Source organism: Drosophila willistoni (assembly GCF_018902025.1).
Source record: "Drosophila willistoni isolate 14030-0811.24 chromosome XR unlocalized genomic scaffold, UCI_dwil_1.1 Seg143, whole genome shotgun sequence".
NCBI lineage: Eukaryota > Metazoa > Arthropoda > Insecta > Diptera > Drosophilidae > Drosophila > Drosophila willistoni.
The window spans coordinates 8,046,082-8,068,182 of record NW_025814056.1 but is presented as its reverse complement, the minus strand read 5'-3'; the positions used below and the strand labels follow the sequence as shown (position 1 = coordinate 8,068,182).

At 37.4% G+C, this 22,101-nt stretch overlaps 5 protein-coding genes across 5 annotated transcripts; 2 read left to right on the top strand and 3 right to left on the bottom strand.

Annotated features, from left to right (window-relative positions):
• Positions 1-1,045: 1,045 nt before the first annotated feature.
• On the bottom strand, positions 1,046-4,424 carry LOC6645330 (carbonic anhydrase 2). The gene is made up of 4 exons (XM_002068264.4): positions 4,201-4,424; positions 1,709-2,184; positions 1,419-1,646; positions 1,046-1,347 (listed from the first exon to the last, which is right to left on the bottom strand). Exons 1-4 carry the CDS (start codon positions 4,244-4,246, stop codon positions 1,078-1,080), a joined length of 1,020 nt encoding a protein of 339 aa, XP_002068300.2. The 5' UTR covers positions 4,247-4,424; the 3' UTR covers positions 1,046-1,077.
• A 4,015-nt stretch (positions 4,425-8,439) lies between these two features.
• Positions 8,440-9,802, top strand: LOC6645212 (inositol oxygenase). The gene is made up of 4 exons (XM_002068263.4): positions 8,440-8,517; positions 8,590-8,764; positions 8,825-9,401; positions 9,478-9,802. Exons 1-4 carry the CDS (start codon positions 8,500-8,502, stop codon positions 9,584-9,586), a joined length of 879 nt encoding a protein of 292 aa, XP_002068299.1. The 5' UTR covers positions 8,440-8,499; the 3' UTR covers positions 9,587-9,802.
• Positions 9,803-10,691: 889 nt separating this feature from the next.
• Positions 10,692-12,455, top strand: LOC6645211 (esterase-5B). Its single transcript, XM_002068262.4, has 2 exons — positions 10,692-12,115; positions 12,178-12,455. Exons 1-2 carry the CDS (start codon positions 10,711-10,713, stop codon positions 12,423-12,425), a joined length of 1,653 nt encoding a protein of 550 aa, XP_002068298.1. The 5' UTR covers positions 10,692-10,710; the 3' UTR covers positions 12,426-12,455.
• Positions 12,456-14,162: 1,707 nt separating this feature from the next.
• LOC6645210 (inositol oxygenase) lies at positions 14,163-15,544 on the bottom strand. The gene is made up of 4 exons (XM_002068261.4): positions 15,467-15,544; positions 15,220-15,394; positions 14,583-15,159; positions 14,163-14,506 (listed from the first exon to the last, which is right to left on the bottom strand). Exons 1-4 carry the CDS (start codon positions 15,482-15,484, stop codon positions 14,398-14,400), a joined length of 879 nt encoding a protein of 292 aa, XP_002068297.1. The 5' UTR covers positions 15,485-15,544; the 3' UTR covers positions 14,163-14,397.
• Positions 15,545-18,239: 2,695 nt separating this feature from the next.
• On the bottom strand, positions 18,240-19,513 carry LOC6645209 (THO complex subunit 6). Its single transcript, XM_002068260.4, has 2 exons — positions 19,310-19,513; positions 18,240-19,238 (listed from the first exon to the last, which is right to left on the bottom strand). Exons 1-2 carry the CDS (start codon positions 19,420-19,422, stop codon positions 18,329-18,331), a joined length of 1,023 nt encoding a protein of 340 aa, XP_002068296.1. The 5' UTR covers positions 19,423-19,513; the 3' UTR covers positions 18,240-18,328.
• Between the last annotated feature and the right edge of the window lie 2,588 nt (positions 19,514-22,101).

The window sequence follows — 22,101 nt, the reverse complement described above, 5'->3', positions numbered from 1 at the left end:
ACATAAAAGAAGAGTAGCAAACTCTTTAATTGTCATTTAATTTTGTGAAATTTTACATTCAAATCACGTATACGCCACGTTGCCATTTATTAGCAGACATTTTATGTATTCAAAAAAGTTTCCGCTCAATATCTGTTATATTCAAATAAAATAGCCAATAGAAAAAACTTGGCTTTAACCATCAGATACGTCATAGAGTACTTAGGATTACTTACTATTTGTTTTTCTGACTAACTATCTGAAATTGTTGATTTCGAGTTGCTTTGTTGCAGAGCATAGAAAGTGCGTCATAGCCGAATTGTTGTTGGCCAACCGCCTTGGATTGAGGCCATTAGAACAACTAGAAACAATTATGTGGTCCGTTTGACACATCTTTGGAGGTCATTTTGATATACGCCTCGGTAAACTACAATGGAAATGAGTTAACAGCTTTTTTCTTCGGTCTCAGACCTTCCGAGAATATGAAATTTTTTCCATGGACACAGCAAACAAGACGCTCTTTTTTTACTAATTCGGAAGGGCAACCTTTCGATGAATCACAATTATTGAAATTTCGAAAATAGTTTTCTTTGAGTTTTAATTTATTAAATATTTAACAAATTACACTAAATTTTTGAATAAAATCTAATGCTTCGCTTAACGAGCGAGCTGTTTTTTTTTTGTATTTTTTTTATTTTCTTTTTTTATTAAAATCACAATGTGCAATAACATTTTTAAACAGCGAAGGTCGAATGTAAATGTTGACATAAGTAGCTATATAGTCAATGTCTATTGCAGAGGTAGGTACATATATATCGGGGATATATGCGATATCGTATGTCTATATTCGGTGTACAATAGGCAAAAACGAAGAGCTGTGTTTCGACAACATGTGCCGGATATTAATTATGAATGAATTTCGTTTCGATGGGCGGCTCACTCACGTGTTCGTTTGTTTGCATTTTAGCCATTTAAGGCATGTCAAAGGACACACGCACACGGACACAGACACAGACACAGACACGGCATACATCAATATAATTAAAAAACCGAAAAACAAACGCCATACATTTCCTCTCTGCTCTAATTAAAAGGCACTCAAAAAACATATATTGAAAAACCAGCTGAGGCAAGGCCAAGGCGAAGGCAAAGGCAAAGGCAAGTTGAAAGGAGGTAGAAATAGGCGGAGCTAGCACTTATCCTACCAGCGAAATTGTCGACATTTACAAAGGGAATTGAACCCATTTTGTCTGTGGGCGGTGCACTCAGTTTATGCTTATATATAGTTCGATCGTTTAACGGTTGAATGGGACGGAAATTGTTTTTCAAGTGCTCATCATGGGCGGTTAACTGACGGAAACCATTTAGCTAAAAAACGAGAAAAGACCAACGATTATAAGTTTGGTTGTTAGCCATTAAAGTCATGGGAAAAAGCTCACCTGATATTCAGATATATCAATTGGGGTTTCGAAATCAATCCAAGTAACTTCCTCACTGCACGGTGGTGTGGTCAATGATCCTATATAGCTATAATAGTTCATCAAGTCGTATGATAGGAAGTCCTGTAGTCGCACTGGTCTTGTATAGTTGGCCGACATATCTTTGCGTTCTATGGTGGACAGCAGTTGAACGAACTCATTATAATTTGGATTATCTGCGCCTTGAATCTGCAATGGAAATACGTACTCAAGAGACGTGACTCTTGTGAGAATTGGGCCATTAGGCTTACCTGAAAGAAGAATGCCAACACAGCAATACCGTGATCCTGGCCCAGGGCACTGGCAAAGTCTCTATACTCTAGATTTCTTAGCACAACATGCAATTCGGCGGGATAGGCATGGTTATTGATACGGTCCTCGCTGCCAATCGTATCATTCTCGCCCCAATGGAAGTGAAATTGCTCAAACTGGTAGCCTGCTCGAGGCGAACGGTCTGCCAGAGGTCCACCAAAGACTCGCGGCTCATCACCCTCGGCGAATGTCATTCTCACCAGAACTGTGTGTCCATTATTGCTCACTTGTATGCCCGTCGGTTTGGCATCGAAATTGGTAAACTCCAACGGTGAGAATTCCCTCTCGACGACATTTACCAAATCAATATTGATGGGACTTTGATGTTTGCCATTGCAACGCTTAAAATCTTCACTCCAATGTTCGGGTCCATGTTTTCCGCCATAGCCGAAATCTTGCGACAACGTCAGAGAAACTATACAAGAAGCAAATGAGTTGAAAAAGAGAGGTAGGCAAAAGTGTTAATTGATTGGGCAATCGCATGATAATGGATATGTCTGTCGGTGACACTTTGTGGCATTATTGGGTTGGGCCTTCCACCCTCTATCTCACTATCTCTCTATCGCGCTCTGTCTCTCAAATGTTTGGCTATTTTTGTCGGCTGCTATTAATATACGAAAGTATTGTTTAATATTCGAATTTATGTTGTTTACATTTCAATCAATTGAATCAGGTGAAACATGTCTCTAGCCCTGCCCCCTGGTCTTCACTCGTCGCCAACTCCCACACTCAACTAGACGAAATTGCTCATTTAATTAGCATTGATTAGTTTAACAACAATTATCTGTGTAAAGTTCACATTCAGGGCAGCGGCGCCTCGTTTAATGTTGATTGTATTGATACTCTTTGTCTGACCGTAGACAACGGTCATGACATTCCTAGTAAAGTTCACTTGACTGGGAAACAATTCGAGTGAGTTTGCTAATATTTAACCTTTGAATTGATCTGCTTATTGTAGCATTCCATATATAAGTACTAAAGGGTATTGCCAGGTCGTTATCTGGTTTATTGTTTTCAGTTTAGTTTCTTTTATAACAAATAATCAATTTAACTGTACCAACTGTCTGTCGTATAGTAAAATTTTCCATTTCAATAACCTGTAGTTTATTTAAATAGTCAATAACCCCCCGGATTTGCCCCTTGCATTCCGTTGCATTCCCCCTCTCTCTAATCTAAGTCAGGTGTTAACTCAAATTGAATTTTCTCATCAATTTATGGCCTAACCGAGCCATTAATAAAATTATATATTTTTGTTTTTTCTTTTTTTTTTTCATTTTCATTTTTGCTGTGCCAAATGACAATTAGCACAGAGCTGGCTGAAATTTAAATTATTAATAATTAGCAAGTTATTCAACGGCATGCCCAAATTACATACGCATTTAAGTAAATTATTGACTAATTTTTTAAGCATTTTGTTGGCCCAAATTATGGAAAATTGTACAAATATTTCAGGCCTGGTTTGGCAATTTAATCTATATGCTACTGCGACTTATGTAATCCAAAAAAAAAAAAATCTATTTCTGACTGAAACCAATTTGTGAGCTCGATCTGATGATAATTTGGACCAAGGATTTCATTTGAGAAGCTTCTATCACCTGAGATTTAAGCCATCTGGGGTTAATGATATTATATGGAAAGAAAATTGACCTCTAAAAATGTTAAATACTTGTATTTGAAATGAAAATTATTTAGATTAGAGAATGATATGCAAAAAGTACACAACACATACGTTTCTATATATCATTCTGATAGTTATACCAGTATAAAGCTATATAATTAACAAGTTGTTTAAATTTAATTTATACATACTTAAGAAAATTATCACCAAACTGTATAAGGAACATTTTGATTTGTTTATTGTAATTTGATAAATGGATTTCTAATGAATGGGAGAAGTTTCATTCTGTTTGTCTTGATCATTATTCCTTGGGCAAAATAGAAATGGAAATGAATCTTTTGTATTCTGGGTCTAAGTATCATGCGCGTTGGACATGACTTTGATGATTGTCTGACGATCATGATCATGATGATGATGGTGATGATGATGAACAATCAAGAATATCTGATTGTCAAACAGGTAAACTGTCAGAGAGACAGAGACTGACTATCAGGTGACCTGTTTGTAAGTGGGTCTATAAATTGTATAAATATTAAGACATAACTATATAGACCACGATATGACCAAATGCAGAGAGGGCCATAAACACTTCACTTGTCTGGCTAGTAGTGATTTCTTATTGTTGTTTAATTTTTTTTAATCAAGATACTCTTCGTACTTAATCAACTTGTTGTTTACATTTCAGTCTTTATTATCAAACAATCAGTTGCATTTGTTGAAATATTTGTTTAACATTATACTTAACACACAAACTAATTTGTTAACCGTTCTGTTTGCATTTTGTGTATTGTATTAAATATTAAATATTCTTACCACTGAAGCAAATCACAATAACAAAAACAACACAAAATTTCCACATTTTTATTTAGTTTTTATTTTTTGTTTGTTTTGAAAATAAGTTTGAAACACTTTCCTATTCTAAGCCGACTTCCTTATCCGCCAAATGCGGTCAGACAACTGCGGTTAGGGCCAGTGGCACGTTGAAACTTATATCAATTTTTCCCTATACCCGCACTGTCACCCTCCCCTCTTCAGTCATTAAATTGAAACTTAAATCAAGTGGAGAGAGCCGACAAAGCGACAAACCGACAACCGCCAATCGACAGCGACAACAGCGAAGTGACTCAAATTGAAGCAAATTTTGAAACGGTTAACCAAGAGCCGACACCCTCCCCCCCCCCTTCACCAAAGCCCAGGCAGAAGTTGAATTGAATACCCTGTATTTTCTGTTGGGTCACAAGACAAAAACAACAACAACAAAAAGGTTACAGTTTATGCACTCACACAAACAATTTGAAAACGAGTGTGTTACACAATGTTCTTACTTCTCTATGGGTAAGATAGGAGAAACGACTATAAAAATATTTTTTATATTTTATTGAAGGTGGGGAGAATTGTTATTTTGTCGTTCAATATGGGTAAGAGTATCTGCTAGTCAGCACAATGACGTAATGTGCGGAATTTTTTCTTTTTCTTGAATGACTAATTTCTGTTTCTTTCTATTTGTGTGTGGTTTTTTGTGCGTTAAGCGGAGCTATTACGACTTTGATAATGACGACGACGACGATGATGGTGATGATGACGATGACGATGACGAAGATGATGATGATAAACAAAACACTTAAACCAGGTAGAGAGTGTAGACAGATAGATCTTTGCCTCGATGTAAACCAAAACCAGAAGGGTGTACAATTTGAGGGCGATGAAAGCAACAAGATTATTTATCATCTCGATCTGCTTTTCATTTACAAATAGAGAAAAGTAAGTAAGTAATTGAATATGTAGTTTCCATTAACCATATGCAGTTGCATATTCGCATTATTCACTTTGGGGGCCCTCGTGTTGGCAACTACTTACTTTGTGTATTTCCCCCGAGGCTCTCTGATATCAAGACGAATCAAAATGCAATTTCAATTATATTAATAACACTAAGGCAAAAACATTAGATCCATAAACAATAATATAAGCAATATGCTGATTCAGCTAATGATGAAGATTCCCCAAAAAAAACGAAAACCAACAAATCCAATGGAAAAATTTTGAGTGTTTTTTTTTTTTGTTGTTGTTGTTGTTTGTATTTTTGGACAAAGCTATTTGTTGTCTGTGTGAAGAAAAAGATGGGGAAATGACCTCGAGTTGTGTCGAGCGGACTACACATAATTGCTTCCAGTTATTCTAACTTTGGGCCAAACCGAGAGCACTGAGAAAAAAAGACTTACATATGTCATTGTGCATTTCTATTTAAAGTTTTAAAAATATATTAGGCATAAACAATCACCTCCCTTAGAATAAGGGATTAGACATTTTTTATATCAGTCTGTGATTTAATACGACAAATCAATTATAAATACAAACAAATACTTCAAAATCGTTGTCTCCATTGTATACTAAATTTATTCCCATAAAATCTGGTATATTATCCAACAATCTCAATTAAAAACTTAAATAATCAAGCATTTACCTGCTTCATAGTCCTCAAAATGTTTTTCTTAAGACTCATGAATTACAAAAAAATAGAAAAAAACCAGAGGGCTAACTTCGGCCGTGCCGAAGTTTCTATACCCTTGAAAGTTTTCTTGTTACTCTTCTCTTACCTAAAGCCGACAAATTGGAAAACGTTATGTATAATAAATCTAATGTTGACGAAAGAACGGGCAACAATTTTAGGCTAGAGCAATGCGGAGAATTTGAGCTATTGACAGCTATATAGTTATCCGATTTTGCTCCAATTCGTCATAGTCATTAAAGGGTATATTATGCTGACAAATATTAAATGTTATGACAATAGCTCAGAAAATTGTCAGAGAATTGTCTTCACCAATTCAGATAAACAAAAACCAAATTGGGACATGAAGAAAAAACTTTTCAAGTTTGTTTAAAACCAAAACAAAAAGCGTCCACACACACGTTATTAAGTAGCCAACGCTGAGCATGAAATATAAACTAATTTACCCCCGGATACGAGGGTCATTAGAATTTCTTAAGAAAAATTGTCGCCTACTAGATTCTAAGATTTCATACTTTAACACTATGGTAAATAAAATCAGTTTATATTTTGAATACAGCAAATGAAGATTATGTTTTTTAGTTTGCGGTAAATGAAATTTTCTATTCAAAAGTTAAATTCCAATTTTTTTAATATATTTAAAAGGTCATCAAAATTATATTGCAATACATTGCCTAAAATTGTATTAAAGATGTGGCATACTTTTAGGCACTATCGAAGAAAAATTGTCAGGCTAGCCTTGGTTTTCGAATACCAATTAAATACTCGGAAATCAATTAAACACCTAATTTCGTTTCAGTTTCACCAAAATCGTTAAATTGTGTAACTTTCACATAATTATTTCCCAACATTAACAAACATTGTCCAAACCGGCTGACAAAAAAGTTGGTTACAATTGCCACCCTAATCGGTGGCTGATCCAAGTCCATTTCTGGAATCCCGTCTTGTGAGTGGAGCCCAACGATGATGACCCCAAGCTGTCAGATTTGGCCAATGAATTATGGCAAACATGTGCAAAAATCTATCAAAAGTCATCATAAATATACAATTTCGAAGAGTTTGTCTAGCGAAAGTCAAGTCAAGCACACGACGAATATGATTTATTGATAACTTGGTACAGTGGAACTATCCTATGAAGTACAGAGCCGCATACGTTTAACAGCTGCAATTAAAGGCGGTTATCTTTAGGCAGTTCCCACTTAGATCCACTTTCTGATTGATCATGCTTGTTTTTCATAGTCTGAGGAGGTGGCCTGTCCTTTCGGTCTTTGTGTCTATATATAGATCGGACTACACATAGGTTATTTATGATTATTTAATTAATGTCGCTACTATTAATGGGATTGAACTAGGTGATGCACTAGTCAAGGCTGTCAAAGCTCCATCCACAAAAGCGAATTTTTATCCTTTCCGCTATTATTAGAAAGAAATTATTCTCTCAGCACGTGCTAAGCGTGTTTATTGAAATTGTAATCAATCAGATTTATAAATATTATGAAACTTTTCCACGATCATTGGATCACCTCTACTGGCAGTTGATAAGACTTATTGACATGGCGTCGATGACGAACTACGCCTCCGAGTAAGGCAAGACCAATAGTAGAACCAGCCCCTCTCAAAGACAACTAATCGAATCGAAATTCCAAGTTTTACGCGTTTACTGATCAGTCCGATCAGTCGTGGACATTTGTGTGAAATCTCACACTCGTGGCGTGAGTGGAGAACAGAAATGGGCATAGGAATCGGACTCGGAATCGGAATCGGGGACCCACGTCATGTTGTTGTCAGACTCATTGGACTGATAACTTTCCTCTAGGCAATCCCCCCCTTGATGGCACATTATTTCTGCGTTCGATGACGGTGTACCGAATGGATCAACGATTAGGCAGCTGCTCTGCTCCGATGTGGCTCTGGATTGAATTCAGCCCGCCTAACAAGTGTCCAAGGTTATTGCCGGTACACTGGCAGAAAAACCCGACTTAATCATATCTGATTTGCGAGACTAATGTCAGTATTCCAAATAAACTCAAGAGGTTTTTAAAACTCTTTGATCGCTTCGAGTATTCCCTATTAGCAGCAAAGGAAAGGCTTTATTTGGAGCTCCCATCCTCGGGTTTGAGGGCGTCCAACGACCAATTGCATCTTCTTGAGCTTGCACTTGCTCCACTTACATTTTATCGGTCAAGTTCAGTAGTAAAAATTTTATGGCATGTAATATTCATAGTAGATAAGGGGCAATCAGAAATGCAGTCTCTAAAGGAAGAGAGGCTCTGGGCCGATCTTATGCATTTTATTACATTGAAAACGTATTTATAGTATTGCTTAGAGAATTGATAGCAGAATTGTGAGAGAAGAGTGCCAGAGGAGAGGAGGGACGCTCGTGTTTTGAAAAGAAGCAACAAAAATGCCATAAATCATTCGAACATACACACGAAATGAGTATAAAAAGTATATATATGTATATATATAGTAAGTGATTCTGATTGTGAGATTTTCGATTCGTTCGCGCTTGGTATAAAAGCCTGGAATATCGGGGCGAAACAATTCAATTCAATTTCAGTGAGTTGTGTGTGAAGTGCTGCCCAAAATTCAGACAAGCCCACAAAATGAGAGTGCTAGCAGAGGTAAAGGCAGTTGCCCATTGGCCCACGGACTTCCTTTTGAATGAGTTGTAATGTTTCTGTAATATTTCATAGAATCACATCCATTTGCTGGATCCCTCGGAGCTGCTGCGACCAGAGCCAACCTTCGCCGACAAGAATCCTTCAGCCTTCCGCGATTATAGTGTGGATACCAGTAATCCTCTGAAGGAGCGAGTGCGTCAAACATATCGCCAGATGCATTTGAATCAAACGGTTGACTTTGTAAAGGGTAAGAGCTCCAGAAGAGCGTCTTGAATCGACCTGGTCTGACTCTCTCTTCATTTTCAAGGACGTCGTGATCACTGGCTCAAATTTAACACCATCAAAATGACTATACGCCAGGCTTTGGAGAAGTTGAACGACCTGGTGGATGAATCGGATCCCGATTTGGATTTGCCCAATATCATCCACGCCTTTCAGGCAGCTGAACGCGCCCGCGCCGAATTCCCCGAACACGATTGGCTCCACTTGACCGCCCTGATTCACGACCTGGGAAAGATCATGGCCTTCTACGATGAGCCACAATGGGCAGTGGTGGGTGACACCTTTGCCGTCGGCTGTCGATGGGGCGACAGTATTGTATACCGCGAAGAGAGCTTCGAGGGCAATCCTGATGGCGATGATCCGAGATACAACACGGAGTACGGCATCTACCAGCCCAACTGTGGATTGGATAACATCCTCATGTCCTGGGGACACGACGAATACATGTACAATGTCCTCAAGCACAACAAGACCAAGTTACCCGATGTGGCCTGCAATATTATACGATTCCACTCCTTCTATCCCTGGCACAACGGCGGCGACTACAAACACCTGCAAGCCCCCAAGGACGAGGAGACCAAGAAGTGGGTCTTGATATTCAAGTAAGCACAATTCAAATTGATCATTATGCAAATCGGGTGGGAATATTCATGTTCCTTTCGTCTTCTCTCCTTCTAGTCGCTACGATCTCTACACAAAGAGCGAGGTGGTGCCCGATATTGATGCCCTGTGGCCATATTATCAATCACTCATTGACAAATATTTGCCTGGCATTATCGAGTTCTAAACTCTAAGCAAAGCTAAATACGTATATTAATCTACATATATATGCCGATCCACATCTATACTCATCCAAGCCTATAATAATATCAGATACAGGTGTATACTATATCTACTATTTAGAAACCTTTCACATCTAATCAGCAACAGATGTACTTATTTACTCTTATTAAGAATATATACTCAATCAATACAATAAATATAAAGCGAAATTAATAACTGATTCAATATTATTTCTAAAGAAATATTTTTCGATTGACAGTTGTGAACTAAAAACCCGGACTGATCGGGTCTACCGACTTTGTAATTCCCTTCCCAAAGAGATTAAACTTGTTTGTTGAATTGTCAAATATCCTGATTTCAACTAATCGTAATCAAAACAAAGAGTTGAGGATTATAAGATTATTTCTAGTTTTGATTTAGAGTTAATATTATATCATTTGGAAATTTAACCAATCGATAGATTTAACATTTAAGAGTATGTGTATACCTTTCATTACATTAATTGTTTGATTTGTATCAATTATATAATTATTATTATATAATTATTTAAATTATTGTTAAAAAAAAAAAAACGTTTATCTGGTTGCACTTTCTCGCGATTGCACGAAATAGCGTATTAAATATAAAATGTGTTGACAATTGCAAGTCATTGCTCTCAATTTGAGTTACTTTTTATAGTCGTACCGTCCCATCCGACCAGTTTGGAATACGTACATATATGTATGGTATATAGAATGCGTACATATGGCGTGCAGTAAATGGGAGCCAAATACTCCAATGAGATAGAGAGAGGGGTTAAATGATTATCTAGATATTGGGGGTCTGAGTTTTCTTTTTTTTTTTTACTATGAATGATATTGTTATCAAGCAAAAGCTGTTTTAAAATTATACAGCGGGAAGTCTTATTTTCCTTTTCTCACGGTGATATAAGATATGTATTTCACACTTTACCATGCAAAGAGCAAATATATATGTAGGTACATTTGTATGTATGTATATTTATTTCTAAAGAAGACAGCAAAGGTTGCTTATGCGGGCACTGAGCTAATGATAAGGCTGGGGCACAAAACCAGCTATAAATGCCACAGAGCAGCTCAGTCGGCCGGTGGGATTAGAGCGAGCCACAACATGTGCAATAACTATTCGAGATCGCTGATTGGAGTCCTTTTGGTATGCCTTTGGCATCAAGCAACTACTTCGGATGATTCCATAATTGTGGATTTGCCTGAATATGGTAAAGTTCAGGGACGCGATAATGGTTTTTATTTGAGCTTTGAATCCATACCGTATGCCGAGCCACCTGTTGGCAATTTACGTTTTGAGCCACCTCAACCCTTTGGGGGGCAATGGAAGGATCGGGCGGAACCATTTGATGCAACTCAGCCGCCAAATCTATGCATGCAATGGAATCAATTCACTGCAGGCGATGACAAGCTGGTTGGCGATGAAGATTGCCTTAAGGTTAGTATCTACAAGCCAAAGAACGCCAGTCGGAATACGTTTCCCGTTGTTGCCCACATACATGGCGGAGCCTTTATGTTTGGTGGAGCTGACCAAAACGGTCATGACCATGTAATGCGCTCTGGCCAAGTTATTTTGGTTAAGATCAGCTATCGCCTTGGCCCGTTAGGTTTCATAAGTGCAGAGGACAAGGATTTGTCAGGCAATTATGGACTGAAGGATCAACACTTGGCTCTCAAATGGATTAAGCAGAACATAGTTCATTTTGGTGGCGAGCCAGAAAATGTATTAGTGCTGGGTCATTCGGCTGGAGGAGCCGCGGTTCATTTGCAAATGCTGAGGGAGGATTTCCAGCAAGTGGCCAAGGTGGCCATGTCCTTTAGTGGCACCGCTCTGGACCCTTGGGTGATCCTAAAAGGCAGCCGTGGACGTGCCTTCGAACTGGGACGATATTTGGGCTGTGGCACTTCCCTGACATCACTGAACCTAAAGGAATGTCTGAAAACGAAAGATGCTCAGCAGATTGTGAGTGCAGTAAGGCATTTTCTCATATTCAACTATGTGCCATTTACTCCTTTTGGTCCCGTCGTCGAGCCTGATATAGATGGAGCCTTCCTTACCGAGTCGCCCACTGAGATCATTAAGAGTGGCAAATATGCTCATGTACCTTGGATGGTCTCCTATGTGACGGAAGATGGTGGCTACAATGCTGCCCTGCTAATCGAAAAGAGACCCCCATTCGGGCGGCAACTGTTGGACGAGCTGAATGATCGCTGGTTCGACTGGGCACCCTATCTGTTGTTCTATCGCGACACCATAGAGACAATCGAGCACATGGATCAATATTCCTGGACCCTAAGAGACAAATATCTTGGCAATCAGAAATTCAGCCTGGATACATATTTGCCATTGCAGCAAATGTTTACCGATGTGTTATTTAAGAATCAGACACAAACAGCTGTCGATCTTCATCGCAAGTCCAGCCAAAGTCCTGTTTATGCCTATGTCTACGACAATCCAGCCGAAAAGGGCATTGGCCAAATTCTGTCTCAACGTAGTGACATTCACTTTGGTAGGTTACTCGGCTAGAAAATGTTATCCAATCAGTAATTCCCTCTCTCTCTCCCCTTGCAGGCACTGTCCATGGCGATGACTATTTCCTGATCTTTGAGAATGTTGCACGAGAGGCTCAATTGCGTTCAGATGAGAAAACCATATCCCAAAACTTTATCAATATGTTAATTGATTTTGTTCAGAGCCCAAATGGATCTCTATCGTTTGGGGATTGCCACTTCCAAAACAATGTGGGAAGTGATAAATTCCAATTGCTATCAATTAATCGTAATGGTTGCTTAAACGAACAATACGATGAATTTCCCTAAACAGAAAATAAATTAAATCTCATAATGCAAGACATAATCTTTAATTACAAACGCAAATCATAGTTTCACCTTCATTAGCCATTTGCCAAAAGTGTCCATGGGTGAGTCAAACACCTGCAATATTTATGAAGGGGGATCGACAAAAATCCTTTTGGGAGAAATCAAACACATGTATTACTTGTAAGTCCCTTTTCCTTTTAGGTTAAACATCTTAGAAGAGAGAAATATTATTTTACTTTCCAAAAACATAGAGTCGAAGTGAATTGGTTACCCACTTTGCTATTTTGATGAATTTTTCATATAATTGATCTGTCAATCACAAACCAAACACCTGTAAAACAGAAACCAGTTCACAAAAATTTGGTTAATGCAAACTGCGATCAGTGACGGATTAGCCATATAGCAGGATGACGGCCCTAACGACTGAAAGCGCTGTTAAAAGATTTTTTAATCAGAAAATACAAATGATAAAGAAAATACAGTTCTGTATTAAAAAGGTAATTTGACAAAAAGTGTATTTACAAAGCTCTGAAAAATTCTAAAAAACAGCCAACTTTGCGAATATGGAATTTTGCCAAACTTTAATCCATTTTCAAAAGTGATATTTCGTTTGAATGCTTTTAATTTAATTTTTGAATGGGAATCAATCATTTATTAAGTTATGTCTTCAAAAAGAGGAAAGTATTTCAAAAGAAACTTAATTTTATAAAGCTACAATTTAGTCAATTTTTGGACCATTTGAAAGTTTCAGTCTTTGTTTCCAATTTGAAATAATGCCTTTTAATCTGTATTTAAATTTCGAGAACAACATATTTTTGTCAAATATTGCAAAATGTTGTAATTTGAGATATTGTGATGATTTTTTTCAATTGTTTAATGCCATTTAGACAACAAAATTTCGATTTTTTTTATATATGTCTTTTTAAAATCGGTTAGAACTTAACGAAATACAGTCAGTCGAAAAAGCTAGTTTAACGTAACATTTTTGTTTTAAAACTTAAAAAAACCATTATCTTTGCGAATCGTTTTTAATCAATCTACATTCATGTTCTAACTTTGTGAAGTTCTAATTTACATTATGACGCCGAAAATGTATTTTTGGTGCTGTTTGGCTTGCTACAGTCCTGCGCTGACTTAGTCCGGCACTGACTGGAACAAGCACCAAAAACGATTACATGCAAAATTTCAACATTTTTGCTTTAACGAATGTGTTCTTTGTATTGGAGCTGCATTGCAAATTCCTAACGAGATTAATATACCCTATTTTCATTAGTGTAGATATTAGATCAATATTGTAATTTGCCGTCAATGAACTAAGCGACGCCCTAGTCGATGAGAGGGTCAACGGGGTTGAACCAATTGTAATACAATTCTCTAAGTACACGACTCTATTATTCATGTATAAAATAATACAAATTATGTTAAGTCTCACAGAGAAATTACAAAAGAAAACTGTCACTAAATATTAGGAAACGTGAAAGGGGGTAATTTTCCTAAACATTCTATAGGTATTCTAATACTGTGTAAGAAGTATGTAGTTTTAATATAATTATACAATTTCTTCAACAAATATCTGTCATATTACTATAATCTTTGTATAACTATATCTTTAAACTTCTCCTATCATTGGTACACCTATATTAAAATCGCCTAATTTTTGTAACAGGTAGAAAGGAACTAATAAATGACTTAGTCGAATGACTTTTCTTTTCCATAAGTGAATAGACAATACAGAGATAAGCAAATAGTGACTCTTACTATAATGTCATTAATGTAATAATTTTTGTATTTTTCAGTTTTTAATCTTAAAATATAAAACATGTATGTGATTAAAAAGGTGAAAGTTAGTAAGGGATTTAAAAGGTCATATAAATGGTAATATATAAGGGCTTATAAAGACATATGTAAGTAGATTATATAGATATACAAATATATGTAGTTTGGCATATACATATATTGCTATGCTTAGAGTTTAGAACTCGATAATGCCAGGCAAATATTTGTCAATGAGTGATTGATAATATGGCCACAGGGCATCAATATCGGGCACCACCTCGCTCTTTGTGTAGAGATCGTAGCGACTAGAAGGAGAGAAGACGAAAGGAACATGAATATTCCCACCCGATTTGCATAATGATCAATTTGAATTGTGCTTACTTGAATATCAAGACCCACTTCTTGGTCTCCTCGTCCTTGGGGGCTTGCAGGTGTTTGTAGTCGCCGCCGTTGTGCCAGGGATAGAAGGAGTGGAATCGTATAATATTGCAGGCCACATCGGGTAACTTGGTCTTGTTGTGCTTGAGGACATTGTACATGTATTCGTCGTGTCCCCAGGACATGAGGATGTTATCCAATCCACAGTTGGGCTGGTAGATGCCGTACTCCGTGTTGTATCTCGGATCATCGCCATCAGGATTGCCCTCGAAGCTCTCTTCGCGGTATACAATACTGTCGCCCCATCGACAGCCGACGGCAAAGGTGTCACCCACCACTGCCCATTGTGGCTCATCGTAGAAGGCCATGATCTTTCCCAGGTCGTGAATCAGGGCGGTCAAGTGGAGCCAATCGTGTTCGGGGAATTCGGCGCGGGCGCGTTCAGCTGCCTGAAAGGCGTGGATGATATTGGGCAAATCCAAATCGGGATCCGATTCATCCACCAGGTCGTTCAACTTCTCCAAAGCCTGGCGTATAGTCATTTTGATGGTGTTAAATTTGAGCCAGTGATCACGACGTCCTTGAAAATGAAGAGAGAGTCAGACCAGGTCTATTCAAGACGCTCTTCTGGAGCTCTTACCCTTTACAAAGTCAACCGTTTGATTCAAATGCATCTGGCGATATGTTTGACGCACTCGCTCCTTCAGAGGATTACTGGTATCCACACTATAATCGCGGAAGGCTGAAGGATTCTTGTCGGCGAAGGTTGGCTCTGGTCGCAGCAGCTCCGAGGGATCCAGCAAATGGATGTGATTCTATGAAATATTACAGAAACATTACAACTCATTCAAAAGGAAGTCCGTGGGCCAATGGGCAACTGCCTTTACCTCTGCTAGGACTCTCATTTTGTGGGCTTGTCTGAATTTTGGGCAGCACTTCACACACAACTCACTGAAATTGAATTGAATTGTTCCGCCCCGATATTCCAGGCTTTTATACCAAGCGCGAACGAATCGAAAATCTCACAATCAGAATCACTTACTATATATATATATATATATATATATATATATATATATATACATTATATACCTATTTCGTGTGTATGTTCGAATGATTTATGGCATTTTTGTTGCTTCTTTTCAAAACACGAGCGTCCCTCCTCTCCTCTGGCACTCTTCTCTCACAATTCTGCTATCAATTCTCTAAGCAATACTATAAATACGTTTTCAATGTAATAAAATGCATAAGATCGGCCCAGAGCCTCTCTTCCTTTAGAGACTGCATTTCTGATTGCCCCTTATCTACTATGAATATTACATGCCATAAAATTTTTACCACTGAACTTGACCGATAAAATGTAAGTGGAGCAAGTGCAAGCTCAAGAAGATGCAATTGGTCGTTGGACGCCCTCAAACCCGAGGATGGGAGCTCCAAATAAAGCCTTTCCTTTGCTGCTAATAGGGAATACTCGAAGCGATCAAAGAGTTTTAAAAACCTCTTGAGTTTATTTGGAATACTGACATTAGTCTCGCAAATCAGATATGATTAAGTCGGGTTTTTCTGCCAGTGTACCGGCAATAACCTTGGACACTTGTTAGGCGGGCTGAATTCAATCCAGAGCCACATCGGAGCAGAGCAGCTGCCTAATCGTTGATCCATTCGGTACACCGTCATCGAACGCAGAAATAATGTGCCATCAAGGGGGGGATTGCCTAGAGGAAAGTTATCAGTCCAATGAGTCTGACAACAACATGACGTGGGTCCCCGATTCCGATTCCGAGTCCGATTCCTATGCCCATTTCTGTTCTCCACTCACGCCACGAGTGTGAGATTTCACACAAATGTCCACGACTGATCGGACTGATCAGTAAACGCGTAAAACTTGGAATTTCGATTCGATTAGTTGTCTTTGAGAGGGGCTGGTTCTACTATTGGTCTTGCCTTACTCGGAGGCGTAGTTCGTCATCGACGCCATGTCAATAAGTCTTATCAACTGCCAGTAGAGGTGATCCAATGATCGTGGAAAAGTTTCATAATATTTATAAATCTGATTGATTACAATTTCAATAAACACGCTTAGCACGTGCTGAGAGAATAATTTCTTTCTAATAATAGCGGAAAGGATAAAAATTCGCTTTTGTGGATGGAGCTTTGACAGCCTTGACTAGTGCATCACCTAGTTCAATCCCATTAATAGTAGCGACATTAATTAAATAATCATAAATAACCTATGTGTAGTCCGATCTATATATAGACACAAAGACCGAAAGGACAGGCCACCTCCTCAGACTATGAAAAACAAGCATGATCAATCAGAAAGTGGATCTAAGTGGGAACTGCCTAAAGATAACCGCCTTTAATTGCAGCTGTTAAACGTATGCGGCTCTGTACTTCATAGGATAGTTCCACTGTACCAAGTTATCAATAAATCATATTCGTCGTGTGCTTGACTTGACTTTCGCTAGACAAACTCTTCGAAATTGTATATTTATGATGACTTTTGATAGATTTTTGCACATGTTTGCCATAATTCATTGGCCAAATCTGACAGCTTGGGGTCATCATCGTTCGGCTCCACTCACAAGACGGGATTCCAGAAATGGACTTGGATCAGCCACCGATTAGGGTGGCAATTGTTTCCGAAGAATGTGTGACAGTTTTCTATTCTAGGTTTCCCTTAATGCCTAAACGAATACATAATTTGTAATAATCAAATGGGAATGCCGTTTTCGGACATTGGACGCGATTTTGAAACATTTTTTTTCTGTAGTTAGTAAGTTATGCCTACAAGTAGCTTCCTTCCGGTGGGTCACATGCGTCTAAAATCCCGACTGATTTGCAAGGGATAAAAAATTGCCTTCGAAAACTAGAAAATTGGGTGTCTTCTGCATTGTGAAACGAGTAAATTGATAATAATATAGCATTATTTTTGTGAAACTTTTAAAGAAAGTTAATTCAATTGCTCGTCGAATGAGATATTGTTTATCAAAATAGGATCAAAAATTAATAAACTTCGTTGCAAATAACGCGTTAGAATCAATTATTACCGTAAAACTCCGTTAAGTTGAAATATCCGAAAAACCCATGAAAAAATACAATTTTTTCATTGAATTCTGGTGCTAAAATTTAAATTTGAGGTTTATCTTAATTACTTAATTTGGATTGACGGACTTAAATTCGGGGCTTTGTATTAAACGGCTAAGGCTAAGCTCACAAAACTTACGGTACAATATCTTACTACAATGACAAACTTAAGGGTATAGACTGAAACGAGCAATCTGTGCAATAACATTTAAAAATCTTATAATCAAAATAAAGAGACGAAAAACTGTATGTCCCAAAAACTTTGACACCACTGAACAGTATTACAAAGCTAAGGGCCTTCCATTGCTTGCGCTATATGAAATCGGTTCTCATAAAATTAACGATTCATTTAAGTTTTTCTTACACCTACACCTTAGTGCTTGTTATCACTTTCACAACAAGCACTAAGGTGTGTGTGAGTGTAGTTTTAGTTGCTGCTTTTCTTTTGGTGTGGGAAATGGAGCAGAAATAGATTGTGAGTTAAAAATCTACACAATCAGGTTTCTTCCGCTTTGGGGTGAAAGTTAATGTTAATTCAGGACATGTCCGTTTGATAAACTAGATGGATTTCTATTATCTTACCGAAATAGCATTGTTTATTATGGAGATTGTTGTCATAACAAAAGTAATTAAGTATGATAAAAACCTATAGTATAAAGCTCTTAATAATAGATTTTATTGTCCTCAATTTCCTCTTTTTCGTTCTCTACATTGCCATAGAGTGTAATTTTGCTATCGAGGAATCGAAAGTCTTTTAGTATATGCAATTTGTTACTAAATCCGGCAACGGACATAAATTTGAAAGGCTCTGTTTGCCAAATTGCCGAATAGCAGGCGGTGTGTTCCACAGGAATATTGGCTTGAAGGATGCCGTTTATTGTATACGACTCAATATGATCATGTTCGCCAGCAATAAGGACGGAGTCATCAACAAAATTACATACATGCACTCGAGCAGGAAATCCAAAGTCCTGCGGACTTCTTAGGGAACGTAAATGCCAAATAGATGGATATGGACCACCGCCGCATAATAACCATTCGTCATTTACGTCGACAGCGCCAATCCATTTACCACAATCTGTTCGCGTTAGGTCGCATTTCCTATGCGGTTCTATTTGACTGACTTGTTCCTTTTGTTTGTGACTCCAAATGCGCACTGTGCCATCCTCTGATCCCGTGTAAATGCATCCACTCGAAGAATTACCCACCACACAGTGTATGTAATCCGTGTGTCCAGAGAAATCCCGTAGAATTCGTCCATCTTCTAGTGTAATTTGATATATCGTGCAGTCTCCGCAGCCAGCATATAGGGAATTGGTATTCTGGCATAACCAAAAAGAATTCACATCGGGCACTTCAACGGCATCCACTTGTATGGGTATCTTAACCTCCCAGGCACGTTTTGAGTCCAAAACTTCTGTTTCCTCATTCCATTTCAATCCGTAAACGAGGCCCACCGATCCCACAATCAGAAAATCTTTGTAAAATGCCAAACAATTGACATCAACTTTGTCGCCTTGAGGAAATAGTTTCAGTTGCCCGGGTGGTTCTTCATTGTACAACTCCTTGAGGCTGTGCATAATTGTAATTAAAATTTTATGTTGCATTTTAGAGTTTTAAATGGATTTTTTTTATTGCCTTACCTGAGCACAAATATATCGCCAAACAGATTGCCGGCAAATAGATGCCGACGGGAAGTAGAGAAGGTTTGGGCCAACACATTGTTATAAGCTCGTTTCAAATCCCTTTGCTTCATTTCTATTTTCAATAACTTTATATTTATTATGATCCAAAATGCGAACCGGCTTGCTCGCTAGAGCTGGGAATTTTATCGAGTTGCCATACTTCTTTGAAACGCGGCTGATGGTGAATTGGCGGCAGTGTTGCCAACTTTGATGCAAACCAAACAAGCAGTTTTTAGCGGAGCAAAATTGAAAAAATTCCAAAAATAGGATATAAGTGTAATTTTTATGTCGTACATAATGTTTTTTTGAACCATTATACTGATTTAACTTTACAGCTGCCTTGTAAATAGATTTTTAAAAATTACCCAATTCCCGCAATCAATTAAAAATCACGATTTGACAACACTGATTGGCAGCGGCTCAACCTATCGACCACTATCAACTATCGATATCGATAACGTTGATATTTGTTCGGTTCGACGTTGGTACTTTTGGTTTGGTGTGGCGGCAAATTTAAAAATATTTTGTTAAGAATTAAAATTACATTTTACAGTTATCAAGGGATTTATTATCTTAGCCTCTTGAAAAAGTCACTCAACTGGTTTTCGTTTTGTTTTTAAGTTTATTAAGGGAAATGAAAATACCATAGCCATATCACGCCAATAAATTAATGAATTACAATCTTAATTGTGAACACAAGATCGACACCAGTGACATGAGATATACATATACATACATATTTGCCGATGAATATATAATTAAATTGCTGCTAAATCAAAGCAGAAAGCATTTTACTTACCGTAAAAATGTGATTATTTTGCCGTTTTAATGCCATAAATTTCATTTGGCAATTTCGGTGTGTGGAATTCCAAAAAAATTGGCAGGCAATATGTGTTCGTTTGAGTTCAGTGACTGTTCCGATATGCGTTATATGTACATGATATGATAAATGAGATTAGGTAGCTAATTACGATTTGAAGATCTTCTTTCGATTGAATCACAACTTAAGAATTTCACTTTTTCTCTCTCTTACCCCATGTAATGCCAATATTTTTAGATATCAACACCGACAACTATTTCCATGCCTAAGGGGGGCGCGAAGTCTCGACAAATATTTGTTTTAGTAAACAAAACATTTGTTTGGGCTACGTGACGTTTATTTTTTTTTTTCTTTGATTCTCTGTCTGATGATTAAATGAGATAATAATTAAATTTGACATTAAATGTTGTCTGAATCATGCCGGACCGAATCTTTTTCTTTTTTTTTCTGTAGGAAGGGACAGTTGTGACGTCAGAGAGAGCTCGTTTCCATATGATGATTTACCAATTATGATTTGTGTTTTTTTTATTGAGTTTTAACATCAAGTTGATATTAAATCAGGTTTTCTGTTTTCTGCTGTTTTGTGTTGTTAGTTAGTTGGTTTATGATTTTTTGCATTGACTTTAGAATGTTCTAATTTATATGCAAATTTTAGTATTCGAAATGAAAATGGCATATTAATGTCTCTCACTCTGCTTGTCGCCAGTCAGAAGCAAATTGATAATTAATTATTTCGCGCGGCGCCAAATTGACGCGAAAAAAAAAATCATCGAAACTCAAGAATCAAATTATAAACGACCCAAAAAAAAAAAAAAAAAACCAGACACACACAAAGCTTACACTAAAAATTCCACAAGTCTCATAAATTTTTTTTGTTGGCTTAGAACCTTTTTTTTTATTATTTTTCTTTGCTTCTTTACGAGCACAAGACGCACACGTTCCGAAGTTATAGTTAGTTTTTATTTAGGATGTGTTTGAATGCGGTTTTCCAACTTCATCAATATGTAGTATCCCTCTGGCTTATCTTGACTGCCGCAATAAGAAACCAAACCCGGGCGCTTCATTTCATTACCTATCTTTTTTTTTATTGATTATGCAAATTTTTATTTGACAACTTTTGACGGATTATGCCAAAAAAACAAAAAAAAAAAAAAAACCAAGGAATTTAACTTGTCAATTATAATATTAATTTGAACGATTTGTTTTGATTTCGACGACGACGACGACGAGATACGATGAGATATTTTGATGACTTTCTTTTGCTCTTCTTTTCAACATTTCACATGGGTTTTTACCAATTTAGCTGAGATTATGTTGGAAACTGCAGGTTAGTTTCAAAAACTCACGAGGGAGGTATAAAAAGTTCATGCAGTGGCATTTCGTAAAATATCAATATATTTTTTATAATTTTCGAATAAGACTGAACTAGCTAACACAGTCATAGTAGATCCAACCATTTAGTCTACAATAACGTATACGCCCGGTGTGACAGCTTAACTAATAATAATCCGAATAATAATATAGCATAATTATTATATCACACAAATTTTAGTAGATTATTTGTTAGTTTAAGTTAAAAATCACTAAACAAAAAAAGGATACTTCGCTAAAGTCTTGCCATACATTTTCAATGCTAATAGTAGTTGAGAATTATAGCTAAATGATGAGAAAAGGAAGCTGCTTTCTTCTTGGTCAAGAATAACAATTAATGAGGTTACATGGCCTTAACCAAATACTTTTCAACCTACCCACCCAAGATATTTAAATGTCTGAAGAATTGGCGCCAGTAACGGCGTTCGTCGATCGGCTATCATCTAATCTCTCCCTCTCCTTTAGTAGCTAACTAATGATAATCGCTAGACTCGAACAATTTTGTTTGCTACACACACACACACACACACACACACACACACAGAGAGAGAGACAACAA

Bases quoted from the DNA above. Each gene is read 5' to 3' on its own strand.
- LOC6645211 (XM_002068262.4), top strand. From the start codon at position 10,711: ATGTGCAATAACTATTCGAGATCGCTGATTGGAGTCCTTTTGGTATGC. The intron at 12,116-12,177 runs GTAGGTTACTCG...CTCCCCTTGCAG, and splicing joins ACGTAGTGACATTCACTTTG to GCACTGTCCATGGCGATGAC.
- LOC6645330 (XM_002068264.4), bottom strand. From the start codon at position 4,246: ATGTGGAAATTTTGTGTTGTTTTTGTTATTGTGATTTGCTTCAGTG. The intron at 2,185-4,200 runs GTAAGAATATTT...CTTCTTGTATAG, and splicing joins TATTGTGATTTGCTTCAGTG to TTTCTCTGACGTTGTCGCAA. The intron at 1,647-1,708 runs GTAAGCCTAATG...TTTCCATTGCAG, and splicing joins TGTTGGCATTCTTCTTTCAG to ATTCAAGGCGCAGATAATCC.
- LOC6645209 (XM_002068260.4), bottom strand. From the start codon at position 19,422: ATGAAGCAAAGGGATTTGAAACGAGCTTATAACAATGTGTTGGCCCAA. The intron at 19,239-19,309 runs GTAAGGCAATAA...AATTATGCACAG, and splicing joins GGCGATATATTTGTGCTCAG to CCTCAAGGAGTTGTACAATG.
- LOC6645210 (XM_002068261.4), bottom strand. The intron at 15,160-15,219 runs GTAAGAGCTCCA...TTCATTTTCAAG, and splicing joins AACGGTTGACTTTGTAAAGG to GACGTCGTGATCACTGGCTC. The intron at 14,507-14,582 runs GTAAGCACAATT...CTCTCCTTCTAG, and splicing joins AAGTGGGTCTTGATATTCAA to TCGCTACGATCTCTACACAA.
- LOC6645212 (XM_002068263.4), top strand. The intron at 8,765-8,824 runs GTAAGAGCTCCA...TTCATTTTCAAG, and splicing joins AACGGTTGACTTTGTAAAGG to GACGTCGTGATCACTGGCTC. The intron at 9,402-9,477 runs GTAAGCACAATT...CTCTCCTTCTAG, and splicing joins AAGTGGGTCTTGATATTCAA to TCGCTACGATCTCTACACAA.